At 41.6% G+C, this 17696-nt stretch overlaps 1 protein-coding gene across 2 annotated transcripts in view; it reads left to right on the plus strand.

Annotated features, from left to right (window-relative positions):
• The first annotated feature begins 204 nt into the window (after positions 1 to 204).
• Positions 205 to 17696, plus strand: part of SLC38A9 (solute carrier family 38 member 9) — a 47926-nt gene continuing 30434 nt past the window's right edge. The window contains exons 1-4 of one of the 2 annotated variants that reach the window (XM_014964808.1): positions 205 to 279; positions 8642 to 8793; positions 16826 to 16958; positions 17527 to 17648. In XM_014964808.1, coding sequence (XP_014820294.1) covers positions 8690 to 8793; positions 16826 to 16958; positions 17527 to 17648 — 359 coding nt within the window. In that variant the 5' untranslated portion in view covers positions 205 to 279; positions 8642 to 8689. Of the gene's footprint in view, positions 280 to 8641; positions 8794 to 16825; positions 16959 to 17526; positions 17649 to 17696 lie in introns of those variants that run through there. The other variant, XM_014964809.1, reaches the window with a different exon arrangement.

A 17696-nucleotide genomic window follows, 5' to 3' on the forward strand; every position in this document is an offset into this window, starting at 1 on the left:
GGCAGGAGGTGACCGCGACGCACCGCCGGCAGTGGCGGCGCCGCCCCCAAGCCCAGGGCCGGGGACCGGGCGGCGGGGGAGACTCGCCCCTTCCCGCCCGCAGGGCTGCCTGGGAAGCGTAGTCCTGCGCTCGGCAGCGCCCGGCCGCCTTCCTCGGCGGGGCCGCCCCCGGGAACTACGCGGCCCGCCACGCCCGCCGGCGGCCTCCTGCCGCCGCCCGGCCCCGGGTGCTTCCTGTTGCCGCCGCGGGAGCCGAGCGAGGCGGTGCCGCCGCTGCAGGTAGAGGGGTCGCCTCAGCTGGTGCGGCGGCCTCGGGCCCGGCCGGGAGGGGAAGGAGGGGCGGCTCGGGGCTGGGGCCGGGGGGCTCCGCCAGCGCCGTGCCTTGCCCGCTGTGTCCGCCCGCAGCCCGGCGTGCTCGGCTCCACCGAGCTCAGGCGCTGCCTCCCGGCGGGGCGGGCCCCGGGGCGGGCGGCCTGCCGGCAGGGAGCGGGGCGGGGGGCCGGTTGGGTGCGCGCGTCAGGCGGTGCGTGGGGAGGCAGAGAGCGGGGCGATGTGTGGTGTCGGGACACGGCGTGACAGCTCCTCGGGCCGTCCCGCAGGAACCGGGGAGGAGCTGGCATCGGGCTGAACGCGCGCGTGGATCCATTCACCTGAAAAAACCCAAAGGTGTTAAAAATCTAAATTAATCCCTAAGGTGATAACTTTGCCTTCTTAAGTATTTCTTTACGGTTTCCACCAAAAAAAAATCTATATACAAATGATAGATGCTTTATCTGTTGAAGACAAGTTGAATTATTGTTCATTTCTTCTTAGTGTTATTTGTAATTTACTGTGTAGCAGCGGCCACATACCCGTTGCTTCAGTCTGAGGTACGCAGAACCTCAACAGTGGTTCAGCTTGGATAGTCAAAGTCTTTTTTTCCCCCACCAAACTTACATTGCTTATACAATTTTAATCATCTTCAACCAATACAATTGCAGGATAGTATGGACAAGCCAACTGGTGGCAAGCTGTCCCAGTTTTTAAGGAGCCCAGAATGTACACTACTACGCTTAGGACCAGTATAGCTTTCTTCAGCCCCTTCTGATGGAGGGCTCGCTGCCCCCAAAGAGGAACCGAGGAACTCTTCTGTCCTGCTTTGAAGTCCTTGTTCTTCACTGTATAGCCTGCCTGTTTCTCACAATCTGTATGTGCACAGCCTGCAGTTTACTTGAGATTTATGCCTTGAGCTTTACTCATCCATTCACCTGCTCAGGATTTAAGAGAAGGCCAGGTCACGCGAAGTAACACTTTTGAAAATAATTTTCCTTATTTGATCTAAATACTTTCATTAGTGGATTCTTGCATTTAAGCAATGAGTATGAAGTGGGGGTTTAGGAGTAGTGACTTTAAATAAGAAATGAAACAAAATGTGTCCACACTTTACACAAATAAAACCGTGACTAGTTTAATGTAGCTGACTGGGAGCTATCGTTTTAAGAACCACTAGAAATGTAAACAAAGAAAAATACTGCTGCACATAAGCACAAAAACAGCGTTTGGTGGTAAAATTCCTATCAAAATAATGTAAGACTGCAGTTTTAATTAATGAGGTTGAAAAATCACAAGTTACAGGTGACTGAGTTCTGCAATTGTTTGTTTTAAGGTGCATGACTTCCAAATTGGGAGTTCTGGCAGTGTCAGTGGTGGCTGATCCACTGGGTCTCCCACACTGGGAAATTATTACAGAACCACTGCTGGCATCTGTGCAGCAACTCCAGCCTTAGTAACGTGGCGCAGAAACAGCTCCAGCTGCAGCTTTTCCAGCACCGTGTCCAACTGCCCTGGTGGCCATGATGTCATGGTAGAGGCTGTGGTGGCAGTGCCCCTCTCTGCCTTCCTCCCCCTGCCCTCTGTGGAAGGTTCTGTGATAAACAGCAGTCCCACAAACCAGCTAAGCACAGCCTGTGCTCGTGGGATGACTGGGATGACTGACTACATGAGCACAGTTTTGTGCCTGCAACGGGGTAAACCTGTTTGGTAACCCTCTAAGGTGGCCTGGGCTGTAACTCAGAATGCTCTGGGAAAATGGGTGTCTCATCTTAAAGCATTGACGCACGCATCTGTAGCCCAGCTCTAAACTACCATTGTTAGATTCACAGCGCAAGCAGAATCTAATACAGTTTTGTCATTTAGGAGCAAAGACGACCAGATCACAGCACAGGCACCAGGCTAGAATGAGGGTTCTAAATCTGCTGGGTCTTGTTTTCACTCCTTGAAACAGAGAACCTGAAGGCAGTGAAAGCAGAAACTGGTGGGGCAAGCCAGTGAGGACTAATGAAGGTCAGGCCCTATTTAGATTACCATCGGAAAGTCATGTGGAGTGTAGCCTGGAGTGGGACTGGGAAAAGTATCTTGAGTACCTCTAGGTATTGCGTCACAGTTCATGACCAGCAGCAGAAAACCTGGATTATTAAATTCTCATCCACTTGTTCCCTTTTTGCTGCTCTTCTGATGTAGTGCTTTAGATGTTTGTAGGAGAATTACAAATAGGGCAAGAGGACATACAAAGAGAGCTTCACCACAGGCAACCAGTGAAATTATGTCCTGAAAAGAAAAGGGACAACAGGATTCAAAGTCTATGCAGATTTTTGATGGATACCTCAACATTAATGGTGTTTGAACATGTAGGTGATTAGATATTTATGATGGTTAGGGCTGTATTTATAGCATATGATTGGGAAAAGTAATCGCTGTTTTAAGCCCTTTTTGCAGAAGAGAATCCTAAACTTATTTTACCATGCTAACAGTTTGGACATATACTTTACATCTGGAAGAGTATTTCAAATTTTCCATCTAGATGTAGCCATTCCTTCGTAAGTGAAAGGAGGACAACTGAATGTGCTTTAAGGTAGTTTACAGCAGTTATTAAAAGATAGCAGTGTCAAAACTGCTCCAAATTTATGGGGATTTTAGTACTGCAAAGGTTTGTCAAGAATATATTTCCTTTATCATAGCTGTTGTGGAAGATCTACCTTTTTATCGTAATAACTATGCTAGTCGTGAAAGTTGGCGGCGGGGGGGAATGCAACAGCAGTTAATGCTGACTTTCTTGGGAGTAGCAAAGCCAGAGTACTTCCTCCTGCAGTCAAATGCTTGGAGGACTAAGAAGCAGATTATCTGTTACATGGTGGGTTAGGAGTTTCGCAAGCTGAAACAAACACTTTCCTCAACAAAGCTGAGTTGGAAAGGAGGAGAAATACGGTGCAGAGAAAACAGTCTTACAGCCTTCTCAGCAGCAATGCAGCATGCTGCGGGGGAAAACATAGAATTTCTTCCATTACTCCTGCCTTACCAATTAGGTTTTAGTTGTGGAGAATGCAGTCAGTACTCTCTCTGATCTTCATCTCTCCTGTCACTAGCAGAAGTTAAGAGAGCAGCAAAATGTTGTTTGTGGCAGAGGAGGACAGAAAGCAGGTCTCTGCAGGTGAAAGAAGAGACCTTGCAGAAGAGCAGAGTGGTGACGAGCAAATGGCAGAGGATTTTTAGAGAATTATACAGACTGGAATATGTTGAGAAAATCCCTATTTCTCATTCATTACCAAATATGTTACAAAGTGAACCTAGCATCTGTGCAGAGGTAATTAAGCACATAAGCCTGTGTTTAAAAAGACAGAGTTTGCAAAGTTGAAGTATTCAAAGGTTGGAGTATTAAACTTAGCTAAGTTTAATGACAATTAAAATTGCCTAGGCAATCTTAGTCATCTTGGTACATATGAATTATATCAATGAGAAATATTTAGTTAGTTATCAGATGATTGTTTTTCTCAAGCTGGTCAGTACTTAGAATAGGGAAATTTTTGTTAGAGCAGCAAAGTGATAGCATTCAGTCCACTTTTGCATGAGACTGATCTGCCTTATTTGCTGCTCAACAAACTATAACTGTTTCTCTTGGACATTTATGGCAGTGCTTAGTATGAATCACAGCTAAGTTTTACATGAAAGTTAATTTCTCTTCACAATGTTTCTATGATCTGAGGCAAAGTATTGGCATTATTCTAAGGATAGAGAATAAAGCACGGGTTAAAAAAGCACTAATTCTGAGTGTTCAGTTTGAGAGTTAACCTGGTTGCTTTCAAAATAGTTAATATCACTTGGTGCACAGCACAAATGCTCTTTCATTTCGCAGTGTTACATGAAGTAGGTTCTAAGCATAAGGAAAAAAAACGTAGAACATATTGTCAGAGGTAGGGCTTCCCTCAGGTTATGGTTTTAGTTACACTTCCAGCAGTATGGCGTTTTTTATTCCACAAACCATGCCTGTGTCTCTTCAGCTGAAAAATGAAACTGCTGGTTCTGCAGAACTACAATCCAGACAACCCCAAAGCAGACCCAAAACAGTTATCTTCCTCTTTAGATTGATTCTTTTAGCCAGTTCTATTCCCCAGTCCTGTTCATTCCACCAATACAAGAAAGAAGACAAATAGCTGTGCCACCACTAACGGGAAGGGCTGGGAGAATGAGCAGGAAGGGAGAGCAGTGCCTTCAACTCATAGCACTGCTGAAGACAAAGTACCATGACTTCATATCACCAATTCCAGGTACACTACAGCTGGCAGGAACCTCTTTCCCACTTGCAGGAAAATCCAGTTCAACGACAAATGAGTCAGGTATCCTTAAAACAGCCTTTTCCATTTCCAGGCAGCCATACATTAATTTCCAGACATCCACAGCAATTCTCTGAGTGCAGCAGTGGGCTCATGGAAACTCACAATATGTAATAAAATACAGAAACAGCATGAGGTTTTTCAAGCAACTTTGATTTTTGACATAAATTCCTTGTGTTTGATATCACAGTCCTGATCATAGGCTTTTAAGACAATATAGACAATGCTGCGTGTCATACCACAGGTTTTTAAAAGAAACCTTTAGAATGAGGTGAACATAGATTAGATACCTAGTATAAAAAAAATCTTTAGATAACTAGGACACTGCGAAAGTAACGAATTGAGAAGAGGTTATTGTAATAGAAAATGTCAGGCAATAAGTTCAGATAGCACAACTGGCTCAATCCCATATACTAAAAACATTTGTTGAGAATGCAGTCCGGCCAAAAGGGGTAGAAATTAGATAAAGGAGAGGTTAATTAGGTTCATTATTCTTCATTTTGCTCTTCTGCTTAAAATTTTCTTTTAAGCTATACTGGCTCCAGCGGCAGCCTTTACATAATGATAGCTGCATCTATTTGTAAAGTAATCAATTTGCTGGTCATAAGCTTCACCGATGTGCTCTCAGCAATAAGCACTTAAAAAATAAACTATCTTTGCCAATCAAGCTTTTAAGTAGACCCCAAAGAGTCACTAAGCAACAAGTCTGTAAGCCCCAGATCATGCTTTCAAGCCAAACTTAGTGTATGATATGTTTTGGAAGGATTATTTTTTTCTTTATGGAATGCTATAAAGTGTTCCAGGTTCTTTATAGCCATAGTGAAGAGAAAATCAAACTGGTGATTAATGTCTGCATTTGTCAGATTGAATTGTAAAGTACAAATACAATACTTACAACAGGTTTTAAGGAAGGGATGCATTCAAAGCAGTAACTTAAATTAGCATTTAATGACCGCTTAATCTGCACCATAAACCAGGGCCTGTGCAGGGAAGGAAGGGAGCTGTACTGTAGTCTTCTGGAAAATACTGGCTAAAGCCACTCCTGAGATTGAATTTCTTTTGAATTTCAGTGCTGCCGTTAGGAATTTGAATTTTTATCTGCATTTTTATGGATAAATCCAAAATGTGATTTAAATGTGGAAGGTGTTCCAAAATGCAGAACAAGTGAGGAATCTGTTTTTGAGACCTAGGTGTTACCTGTTCAGAAAAACTATGCAGCATGTTAAGGTGAAAAAGAGAAAAGAATGGAATAAAACGAGATAATACCACATTACTGGCCTTTTACCTGAGACCACTAGTGAGGTCTTAGGAAGAGCCTGTAGACTCTAGAGGTGGCAATTAAAAGCAAAAAATAAGTCAGTGAAGGTGTGTGGTCAGAGGGATGCAAAAAAGTGTTCTGTAATGGGGATGTCAGAGCGGTAGGTGGATATCTGTAGCAGTGCATGCGGTTTGGTTTCAGAAATGCTTAGCTGCTGGAGGAAGCTGACATGCACTGGGGTGAACTTAAATGTAGAAGGGTGCAGGACCAAGAGGAATAGACTGTAGGGAGAAAGGAGGTAACCTAGAACTATAGAAAAGTGAGAGAAATCAACACGAAAGAAATGAACAAGAGGGAAGCTTTAAATGGGTTTTGGAAAGGAAGACAGTAACACGTGAAAGGACATAAAAATAACTGCTGTGAACTAAGAAATCTCTTTGTAAACGTTGCTTAGTGAAGGCAGGTTTGAAAAGCAATTTTGACAGTGCGAAGGAAAGACAGACAACAGAGAGGAAATGAGGAGCAGGAATTCAAAAGCTGAGCATCGCCAGAGGAGCCGAGAAGGATGAGAGAATGTAAGATGTTCAGCTGAGGCCAGAGAACCAGCAGCAAAGACATGGAATGGAGGAACTTCGGGGTAAAGAATTTGAACTGATGGTGCATAGAAGGGCTAGAGTGGCAGAAAAGAAGCAGCAGTAAGTTAACGTAGGTAAGAGAAGCCACCTCTTTGAAAGGCTCTGGAAAGAGAACAGGAAAAAAGCTTTAGAGAATGTGACAGCAAAAACGAAGTGCAAGAGAAAGAGGATGCTATCAGAGTGCAAATAAGGCTCTTAAGATTGCCTGGATTATTACAACCAATCACTTGCTATGTCCTCTCAAGGAGTAAAATGAACAAGAAAAAAATCATACCTTTAAATGCAAGATCATGCCTTTAAACTTAGTAGCTTCATTAAAATCTTGTCATGGATGCTGGAACTAGGAGAGAAGTGGCAGTGCTGCCAGACAAAGTGGCTTTACCCATGCACTCTCCCCTTCTTTGCACAAGCATGCAAGTGTGTGCAGCCATACATCAAGACCCAGATTTGGATTTAAAGATTTAAATCCAAATCTCAACACTGATTTGGATTTACAGTGAGGCAAAGAATGGGTAATTTCTGTCTGGATCAGTCTTCCCAGTCCAGTTTAGTGTGGGATCACACACATGTCCTTGAGCTGTCAAGGGCAAGACTAGTCCTTTCAGTAGCGTTTCCATTGAACTTGGAGTGGTCACCTCCCCTGGAGAAGAGGAGAGCCATGATCAGTGCTCAGCACAGCGGGGATGGGGACCACGTGCTTCCCTCAGCAGATGGAGCCTCCACAGTCCCCCACATACACTTAAGTGTTTTCCCACTCCTCCTTTAGCAGTTGTTTGAACCCCAGAGAGTGAATGTGGTTGAAAATCGCTAACTTTCCTTCCTTTTTCATCCTCTCCTTCAGATTCTTTGGGGTTGTTTTGCCAGAGGCATTAGCAGGATGAGTTAACACAAGAGGATTGGCAACATGCAGCTAGAAAGGGATAGAGCCCAGTCAGTATTTAACGCAGGTTGATCTAAATTCTGGGATTAAGCCTTTACAGCGTGTTTCCATGAGGATGCAGAAGGATGATACACGCCTCGTTCTTTCTATCTTATCTTGCTCCGTTGCCATTCCAGGTTTCAAACATCCAGTGGCCATCCTTGCTTACCTTGTACCAGCTTTGCTTCTCTATCTGTCCTGTCTAACATTCTAAAGCATCAGGAAGCAGTCCCTCTGAAAGAGCAGATTCTTCTACCATTTCAGGTTGAAGAAGCAGTCCTGGCTGAGGAATTCTTCAGGAGGTAGCAGGGATGAGAGCTGTTAGAGCCATTCCATTTGTTCAGCTGCATGCGAGACCGCAGCGAGTCCCATGTGAGGGCTGTGATTCAGTCTAAGTAGAATTCCATTAGCTTAAAAGCGATCTGCTCCCCATTGTTCGGCCAGGAGTGCTCTGAATGCATATAATACATTATTATTAATGCACTATTAAACTGTTCATTGCCTTTAATTCAAAGAGCCTGGGCATGGTAGACTGCAATAATCTGATCTTTATTCTGGGAAATACACTGGAAATGTGCATGTGTGTCTGTTGCAAAGTTTGAAGTAATTTAGTGAAACAATAGTCTCTAATAATTGTGATAAATTGTTCTCAGCTGTACTGTTACAAATTGGAAATACAGCTCCTTTAAAAATCACACTGGTCTTACAGTGGAGCAGTAAGAAAAGGAGTCCCACGCTTTGAAGACCTACTTACGAATATACTTAACATTAATTTGCATATGGTGGGCTTGATTCTTAGCTGTGGTAGATCACAGGAGATTCAGATTCTGAGCCTTGCTTTTTACAAACCTGTTTGGGAATGTTTCAGTCCCAATATAAGCAACAGCATCCATCACATTCCTTACATTTGTATTGCTTGTTGCAGAACCAAAAGAGATTCAGAGCACAATTGCACATTGACCACTTTATTCAAATGGAGTGTGTCTTGTAAAAAAATCCTGTCCCTGCTGTACTTGGCCTGTGATATTTGCATTAAGGAATGAACCCTCAAGTGGCAAGCTGAAGGGATTTTCTGGTGATTTTCACCCAGGAGCTTCTGAAGCTGTGGGACTATGCCAGTGTTAAATTTGTAGCAGGGACACAGTTTTATTTAACTGCAGTTGTCTTGTTTCATTTTTTTTAGGTCAGAATAACTAACAGAATCTAGAAGGAGGCGGCACATTCACCAAATATGGAAGAGGATACCAAACCTCTCTTGATTCCTGTGGGAGGTGATGAAAGCAATTATGGAGTCATGAATATACAGTTTAATCCAGAAGATTTTAAGTGCAAAAGGTATGGGCAAGGCTGAACCTACAGAATGATTATATAGCAATGAGTTGTTTAATCTTTGCTTTTAGCAACAGAATCCTACAAAGACAGAAGACTAACATTTGGAAACCAGAATCTGAGTACAAACAGTTCCTACTTTGTCTCTATAGGATATTATTTCCAAGCACCAGGTGAACAGATGTTCATACTGTGTTTTGTTTATGAGGATGGGACTTTTCTATTGACATCACTTCAGAGAGAGTTCTCCAATAAGAACTTGGCATGTGGCTTTTAAAGTGCTCTTCAAACACTGAATGTCATGTGTGTATACAGAAGCATGATGTTTTTTATTTAGCACAACAAACTGAAATGTTCAGAAGACGCAAGAAAGCTTGCCAGATGGTATAGATAAATGGCTGTCACTATGTGTAAATGGCTCTGTATGCATTCTGCAGGTGATGCTGGAAAAAGACATTATTTGCTAGTACTGAGGGAACTGGGCAACTGAGAAACTGTAGTATTTTTTGAGATTGAGCAAATATGAAAAATTCGGCCGCTCAGCGTACAGAAATAATACATACCTAGCTAAGTGGTTGTTTTGCCTGCGTTCGTAGAGTTTAACAGCTGTATTCCCCAAAGGAGGTGGGAGTGGGAGACTTCCTCTGCGGTTGCAGTTAACATTTCTGTGAGCTGGTCCTGCAACCAAAACTGAGATCGGAGTGGGAACTAACCTTCCTCTTTTTTTTTTTGCCCTTTGCATCCAGCATCATGTTTCAGCAGAGCAGTTTTCCTGAAGGAGCTGAAGATGGCACTGTTGTATATGAAATCATCTCGGTGGGGGCCCACTGCGGCAAAACACAGTTCTTGATTTTGTAGTGTTTTGCTGCTGTCCCAGCCTGCGTCTTTGGAGAGCCTTGGGAGCCTGCTTACACTTTAGCCAGGGGCTAAACAATTTGTTTTTTATTCTGCGAGTACAGGAAGGACGATAAAGGCTTTAGTGAGCCCAGGGGTCAAATGGAGCATGGGTGTAGGAGCCTACAGAATTGTGTATATAAAGATTAGGAAACAGTACTTTCAGGTGGAAAAGTGAAATGTTCAAAATTAATACGTGCTTTATCATCTTTCTGAGGGGTGACTGAGGATCAGAGGACTGCTAATTTATATGGCTTCTGGAAGACCCTTGTGTTAGAGGAAGTATGTGTTATGTTTGAGGAGCAATGGGTTTCAGGTGGCGTGGTGATGCAGGAGCAATGAGAGAAGTTTATACCTTTGTGATATATCAAAATGCCAAGATCCGCTTTTCAAAAGTGAAGTTAGGTATTGTTTCCTCATTGTGTAGAGGTTTAATTGTGATTTCTTAAGTTTGGAGACTCGGCTTCCTAAAAGGTCATAGCATGCAGCATTTGGTTCCCTCCCCAAAAGCAGAAGCGTGTACTTGCAGATTGTGTTCTCACCTCCACAGCCTCTACCTTTGCAGATCTGTCCACTTTGTCCTTATTGCTCCTCCCTTAAATTCATTCTCCCGTTTTCTACAACCTAGTCTTTTGCCTTCCAAGCATGCAGAGGCACAGAGATATGAAGGGCATGAGCCCCGGGGTATCGGGAAGGCCTGGAAATCGTAGTGGAGCCAAACAAGGCTGAACTCCATCTCTGTGCACTGGAAGAGGCAATGCAGTCTTTAGAAGAAAGAATGGGGGAGAAGGGGCCATCAGGGTCTGTGTCAGCCCTGGTGAGAGCTGTGGAGGGTTGGAAGGCCCTCTTCCTGAGAGCTTAAGGGAGTAGCAGCTCCTGGGAGAGAGGTTTATTAAAGTATCGAAGAGTGCAAGGGCAGTAGTAGAGGAATAGTGATGTCCTCTGCTTGGTTTGCTCCTTTTCTCAACTTGCTATTCAGAAACCTGAGCGGTGGGTCAGGTGGTCATTTTGCTTTGATTGAGATAGCTCTAGAAGTGTTTTGTGTGATTTCCCTGTAATCACTGTTTGTCTTTCCTGGTGCTGTTCTGTTCTTTTGTTTGGGTTGTTTGAGATTTGATGGCATTTACATAGCTATTTGGTTTTCTTAACAGCTTGGAGGATTTGGGATTTTTGAAAGGCATGTTTTTCAGTGTTTACATAAGAACAATAAGCTAATTGTTTTTTAGAGTTGTAAATTATTTTGTCTATTATTCTTTTGCTAATTTGGGGGAAACATAAAGCCACTTTTAATCCTCTTAAAGAGGATGTTATTGTTCTTCACAATGACCCGAATTACTCATACCGTATTTGGTGTGTTTTGCCCATTTTGTAGGTCCCTTTAAAAACTAGAATGTCATTGCTGCAATGACTTATTGATGATTACTGTATGCAAGAGAGGGAGTTTCTTTTTTCTTCTGAATGCCTTTTAAATATTTATTGTCAACAGATACTGCAGTTATCTTCAGGAATACTTGAACCTTTAGAGAAACAAATGATGCTTTGTGTTGGTTGTTTTGCATATGAAAAAACTTGACAGTGCCCCCTGCTAAAGAGAGATCAAGCCTTCTTCCTTTTTCTGTTCTTTTTGAAGCCCTGAAGTGTTCTCACACAATGTAGGAGAGATCAGTAGGTGAAATTAAACAGCTATAAATTAAACAGTGTCTGTAGATGGCAGTCAGAGAAGCCTTTTTCATGCAAAAGCAGTTGGTTCCCTTTTATTTTCAAAGTTCTTTTAACTTAGACAAAGGTAGTTAGTGGTGGGGACTAACCTGTGCAAAACTACTGCTTCTTCATTCCTTACGCTTTTACAGCTCCACACCCATGAGGTCTTTTTACTGCTTTGCCTGCTTTTCATTTTTCTGTGTTGCTAATATTTTTACTAATTCCTAATGTTATTGCTTCCTAACTGGAAAGAATTAGAACCTTCTGAATTAAAACCCTTAATACATCTTTGTAAGAGTGGAATAGCTTTGCCTTTGGCACAAAAGAGGGAACAGGGCTTGAAACGTGGTATGGTAAAGCTTGTGATTCTTTATTTGTTAAAATGTGTATCCTGTGAGCATCAGCAGTGATTTAGTATTGTGCTCTGAAAGGTTCTTTTGGTTCTGTATCCAGCATTTTAAGATACTTTTGCGGTCATGCTGTAATCATGATAATGACAAGGTGATATGAATGTGGAGAAAGTTTAAGTAAAATATATTGCCAAGAGAACGAAGATCGTATAGGATAAACTCTAAGCATCCTATTTACAATGTTTATGTAAATTCAGACCAGCTTAGAAAGTAAAAATCAGGTTAGTTGTGGAATTCTTAGGAACAGGTTTCCTTAGGAGAAGTGCAATGACGTCCCTAATTTTCCTATGCAGATAGGCAGTTGCCAATTAAGAAATGGCAACCTGTGAGTGTAGTCTTTTTATTATTACATTCTCTCCTTACTTTAATTTCCATGATAGTGAATCAGTTTTACTCATTAGTTTCTCTTGTGCCATATACAGCATTCCTATAATAATTTTGGGACTCAGTAAAATGATAAAGCCATAGGAATTTACCAGCTTTATTTCTGTGTGATAATCCTATCACATCCGTGAAAAATACCCGATTGACGTGGGCTTTCAAAGAAATCTGTGCAGTAAGCTAAAGTGGCGCCTCATGGTTATTTTGGAGGAGAGGAAAGAAATTAAGCACCCTGTAAAGAGTTTTTTTTCCTCACTTATTTAAATACAAAAGTTTGTCTAATGTGAAGTCATTAGTACTATCATGGAGAGCCAGAACACACAGTGACAAAAAAAATTTTTTTATATTGTAACAGCTTAATACTCAGAACACTACCTTTGATCAAATGTCCAGAACTAGTTGCTTGCTATTGAAAAGTATTTCAGCAAACGTACTCAGAAAACAGTATTATTTGGTTTAAAACTTCTTGAAATAGGTAATCACCATACTGCTTCATCACTCTGCAAGATGTAGTGCATTGCTGAAAATACCCAGAAAAAGGATGTAGCATTTTTCTGGATGCTAGCAGTTGCAAGATTGTATGTAGTTTGCCAAACAAATTTTCCTATTATGCTGTTCCCTCTAACCCTCCAAACCCAATACTTGAACTTTGCCTAGCACAATATTTGGAAACAACTTTGCTCATGAGCATCTCTTTTTATTTTCTTTACTTGCAAAAGTTGCTACCCAAGTTCATAACGTGAGGAGGTTTGGACAAAAGCCTTCTCTTTTACTGGACCAGCACTAGAATTCTTGTGCACTGTTCCTTTGTGTGAGTGAGAAATAGCTAGCAGATGAGTGTAGCTGCAGGTTTTCTGGGAATGGTTTCTGAAGTGCATGTGCGGGGTGTAGTGTATGGGAGGTGTGGACCTCCTGCATGAGATCCCGCGTCTTGTCCATACTCATTGTGCTGTGGAAAACAGCTGTGTTTTATACTGCTGTGTTTGCCCTGCTAAAAAAAAAGAGCATTGTTCTTCAGGCTAGCTATTGAATATAAATTGCAATTGTGTTTTTTTTTTTAGTACGAGGATAATACGTTCATTGGACACCATAGTCTATCTTAATGCATGGAAATTGTCTGCACTGTTTTGCATTAACAGTCACACCCCCCAGTCATGTAACCTCGCCCCTTCCTCCAGATCACATTGTCCCACATCCTTTTCATAATCATTTTGCCACATGAGAGATATAAAGTGATTGCTTGTGTAAATCAGAAGTTTTCCAGGAATCTGTTGCAGCTGCTGATGCTTGCATGCACAGAGTACATGTCTCCTAGACTTGAAGTCCCTAAAGAGAGTTTTACAAAATACATCCCAGATTATATCCTACCTGCTTTGGGCTTTGAAAATCTTAGTCTTTGAGAACTTCTTTGCATCTTGGAGAGCTTCTCAGACCTCTATCTGAGTATGCCCTACAACCGGCCTTTGATCTGGGTGTAACTGGGGTCTGGAAAATTACCTTGATCCTAGACAGGATGCTGCCCTCTCCTAGTGGAGATCAGGGAGGAAGGTTGCCTGTCCACATAGCTTCCAGGTCAGACAGATTTTTTCAGAGATCTCTAACAACCATAAAACCGATGGGTGGACAGTCTATTTTAGCATAGACGTTTGCTCAGTAAGGCTAGAGGTGTAGTGGTACCCTGAGAAAAAGAAAATTAAATGCTGCTTTAGATCATTTTCATTTTCAACAGATGCGCACCAGAAGATTCAAGAGGGGAAGTATCCCCACTACTGGCAGCATTAAACATGTGCACTCCTCCAGGCAGGAAGCAACAGCAGCAGATCTATAGAATTTCTTTGGGATTGTTTGAATTTTGTTTTCCTCACCCACAGGTTAGATTCTGGATCATACCATTCTGTTTTGTGTTGGAACATAAATTGCTTGTTCAATGCAGACTCTGCTCATAGGAGTGAAGAAAAGGAAATACCTTTCCCTAAAGAATTTCTTACCTACAGACAGATCCAGTTTTGCTACACCAGAAATTTTTTCTTGGTATTTGTTTGGTCGTTGACTAACAACACTGCTTTCTCCATAAAACAGGATGTTATGTTAAAGTTTTCTGATATTTTAATTTTTAACTCATGCCTGGCTTTAACTTGAATTGCTCTAAAAATAATCTCCTGCTATATTCCAGTCTGGAAGAATTTTTTTTGACATCCATGTTGGCAGTTGTTGAACACTATTTTGAAGGAAATCTCTGCCACAGATCTGCTCGCTTTGAAACAAAATGTAGACTTTGTCTCAGTGTAATTTTTCCGCAGTAGCAATGGAAGATTATGGGGATATACTAATAATATTAACTGAAGATGGGGAAAGAGGTAGTTATCATGAAGTTCTTCACAGTATACAGCTGCCATGTAAAAACAAAACACATACTTTTCGTCTTCTAAATTTAATGTGTGTCAGTGATCCAAAACCAAACCAACAGAGAGGTGATTAGGGTGGGGAGGCATTCAAACATATTACATATTCTGTTTTCATAAATATGCCTTTATTTTTTCATTTCTAATGAAATATTTTTTAGCGGTTCCCAATCGTTGGATAAGTTCAATAAATTTTAAGCTAAAACAAGTGAAATCCTTTAGAGCTGACAGTCCATGAGTATTTTTGTAAGTTATGTACGTTATGTATCTATGGAATCTACGTTATGTATCTATGGAACCAGTTAGCCCTGTTGTCCCTCTGACTTGAATAATAAAGCTATTACTTAAAATTTATTCCTGTTTAATTTTAGTATCTCTCTTAATTGTTTATAAGAACACCACAGAAGTCCACACACAAAATTCCCCACTTTGTGTCATGGACATATGGAAAAAAAATAGTCAATTGAGAATGTTTTAAAAATTGAAAGTGTGTTCACTTTCATTCCTGTAAGTGGAAAATGGCTTACCAAATCTAAGGTATTTTTTCCATGGTGAAGGAAGATGTACAAATTAATGAAGTATAAGATGAAGGAAACAATCAATTTGTGGAGAAGGAAGTAGTTTTTCACTGTTTTCCGCTTTTGTCAGTCAGTTTTTATTAGTCCCATAAATACTCTTACCTGCGGTGTTCCTGTAAGCACACAGGACTAAGGACCTACCTTCCCCTCTTCCAAAGATGTAACAACCAGCTTCAGAGTTGTATTCTTTTTGTTCCAGATAAAAGGTGGTGCCATGGTGCAAATGCCTGATGATTCACTGGGAAAGAGAATGGGACCTTTGTCATTGTATTGAGAGCTGGGACAGGAGGGGCTGACCAAGTTCCTTTGTAGTCTGAGCCAGAAATTGGCATTGGAAAACAGTCAGTTCAAAGAGGCTTTGCTCATATTACAGGAAAAATGGCATGGATTTATTGCTGACCTAATTTCTGCTCTTGGTAGCCTGAAACTTGTTGTGATCCTACTTTTGTGGGTTCTGGTTTTGGGGTGGTTCTTGTTTCTGACGGATTTAAACATCAACTTGAAAGCAGAAGATCAGAAAGGTGTTGAGATTGCTTTAGGAGTTAAAGGTGTAAGGGCAGTGGGAGGAGGGAAACCCAAACCTGGTATCAAGGCTTATAGGTCGCCAGTATCCCCTCTCTTGTTTGAGAAATTAGCCTGTCAGTGCTAGGAATGAATGTCATTTAGGTGATAGTAAAGTATGCCTATGTGGAAGTAAGTGACACTTGATTAAAAAAAAAAAAAAATCTCTGCAATATCTTGATTAAGTTGCATATTTCTGGTAGCTCCCCTTGCGTGAAGCTAGACTTGTGTTGTAGCTTTAGGAGGAGCTGTCACTCTGATTGTTCTGTACTTACCTGTGTGCAGAGAAAGCAAGGGATGTGTGGTGTGGCTGCTTTCTCCTTTAGTGGCTGTGACCGTGCCTGCAGTCTAACTCAGCTGAGGAGGAGGGAGGGAGACCACCTATATTCTGTACATCTCTCTATTAGGGACGTCTGTTGCTGACAGTCCCGTTCTCTGTGATCACCTTAATTAATTCTGAAGGGAAGTTCTGAAGTAGTTCAGAACTGCAAATGGACATCTGTTGCTCCATGCTCTGTGACAAATTCCATTCCTTTGCATTGGCTTAAAAATAGTATGAGCACTTGGACTCATTTGGGCTTTGTTCCTTCCCCATTAAACACAATTTCATACAGTGTTTTTGGCTAGATCAGTAGGTCCTAGCTTTTTCATAGGTGGTTCTCATTATCACCGCTCACTCTTCTCCTTTTCTCTGTCTTTTTTCTCTTTCTGCATTCTCATGCTTTTTGTTTCTACCTCTTTGCCTTGTCACTGCTCCCAGCAACACCGGTTATAAGCGCTAATAAGCTTGGCCAAGCTTATTAACATGTAGTTCTAGTGTGACTCATTGTTGAAAACTAATAGGCTGGATATTAGGTCTGGATTTTGATGCTAAGTTGCCCTGCGGAATCTGGACATTTTAATGTGGATGATATAAACAGATGGTTCTTTCAAGGATGGAAGCTTCCCTCATGGCAGTGATATTTTATATTTTTTTATTTTTGCTTTGTGTCAGTGAATGACAAACTCGTCCTGAGTGATGCTAAACTGTTCTTTGAGTTGTATGTTAGCTCTTGTGTTCTAGGGTTTTAAGGGTTTTCCTTTTCTTTCCCTTTTTTTTCTTCTCCTTTAGACCATTTCATGTGGAACCTACAAACATAGTTGGTGTGAACGATGACATGCAAAGAGTCACTGATGAAGCTTCAGCAATGAATAAGAGGATTCACTACTATAGCAGGCTCACCTCTCCTGCAGACAGGGCATTGGTAAGGCAACGACAGGGCCAGATTAACTGAGTGGTCTCTGGCATGCTGGGTCTCCAACAGCCTAGGTTTATAAAAGAAGCACAAATAAAGGTAGGGGGAGGACCGCTCTGCAGCTTGCTTTGAAGTAAATACCTAGTAGCTTAGTGCCTTAACAAGGTCTTGTGTTATCACAAGCTGTGGTTGACTTCTCCTGCAATGCCTTCACCATCCAAAGAAAACAGACAAACAGCTTGCATTTTCTAACAGTGGTCCAGGCTGCCTCATTTCTCCCATCTATAAGATCATTTAGGCGGTGGTGAGCTGCAATGATTGAACTAGCGTGATTTGTGCATAGTATGTTACAGACATTTTGCAGAAGAAAAATCTGTTTTTCTGCTATCTAGCTAAAAACCATATCAACTGTTTTTTTCAAGGGGAGAAAATTAATGTAATGTCGTCCAAACTTTTTTTTTTTTAAATGCACTTTTCATGGAAAGATTTTTGTGATTTATAGCAGTTGGCTTGCTGTGTTTGGGGCAATAGTTACTTTGGTGTTATTAATAAGTCTTGGTTTTTATTTGTTTGTTAGATTGCTCCTGATCATGTACTTCCAGCTCCTGATGAAATCTACGTGTACAGTCCATTGGGAACTGCTTTTAAAGTTGACAGTTGCACAGATGGCTATGGTAAAAACTCCAGTATAGTGACAATGTATGTTAAGCACCTTGCCATATATTAGCCAGATAATGCATTATTATT

This window comes from Calidris pugnax, unplaced genomic scaffold (assembly GCF_001431845.1).
Source record: "Calidris pugnax isolate Ruff unplaced genomic scaffold, ASM143184v1 scaffold273, whole genome shotgun sequence".
Classification (NCBI taxonomy): domain Eukaryota; kingdom Metazoa; phylum Chordata; class Aves; order Charadriiformes; family Scolopacidae; genus Calidris; species Calidris pugnax.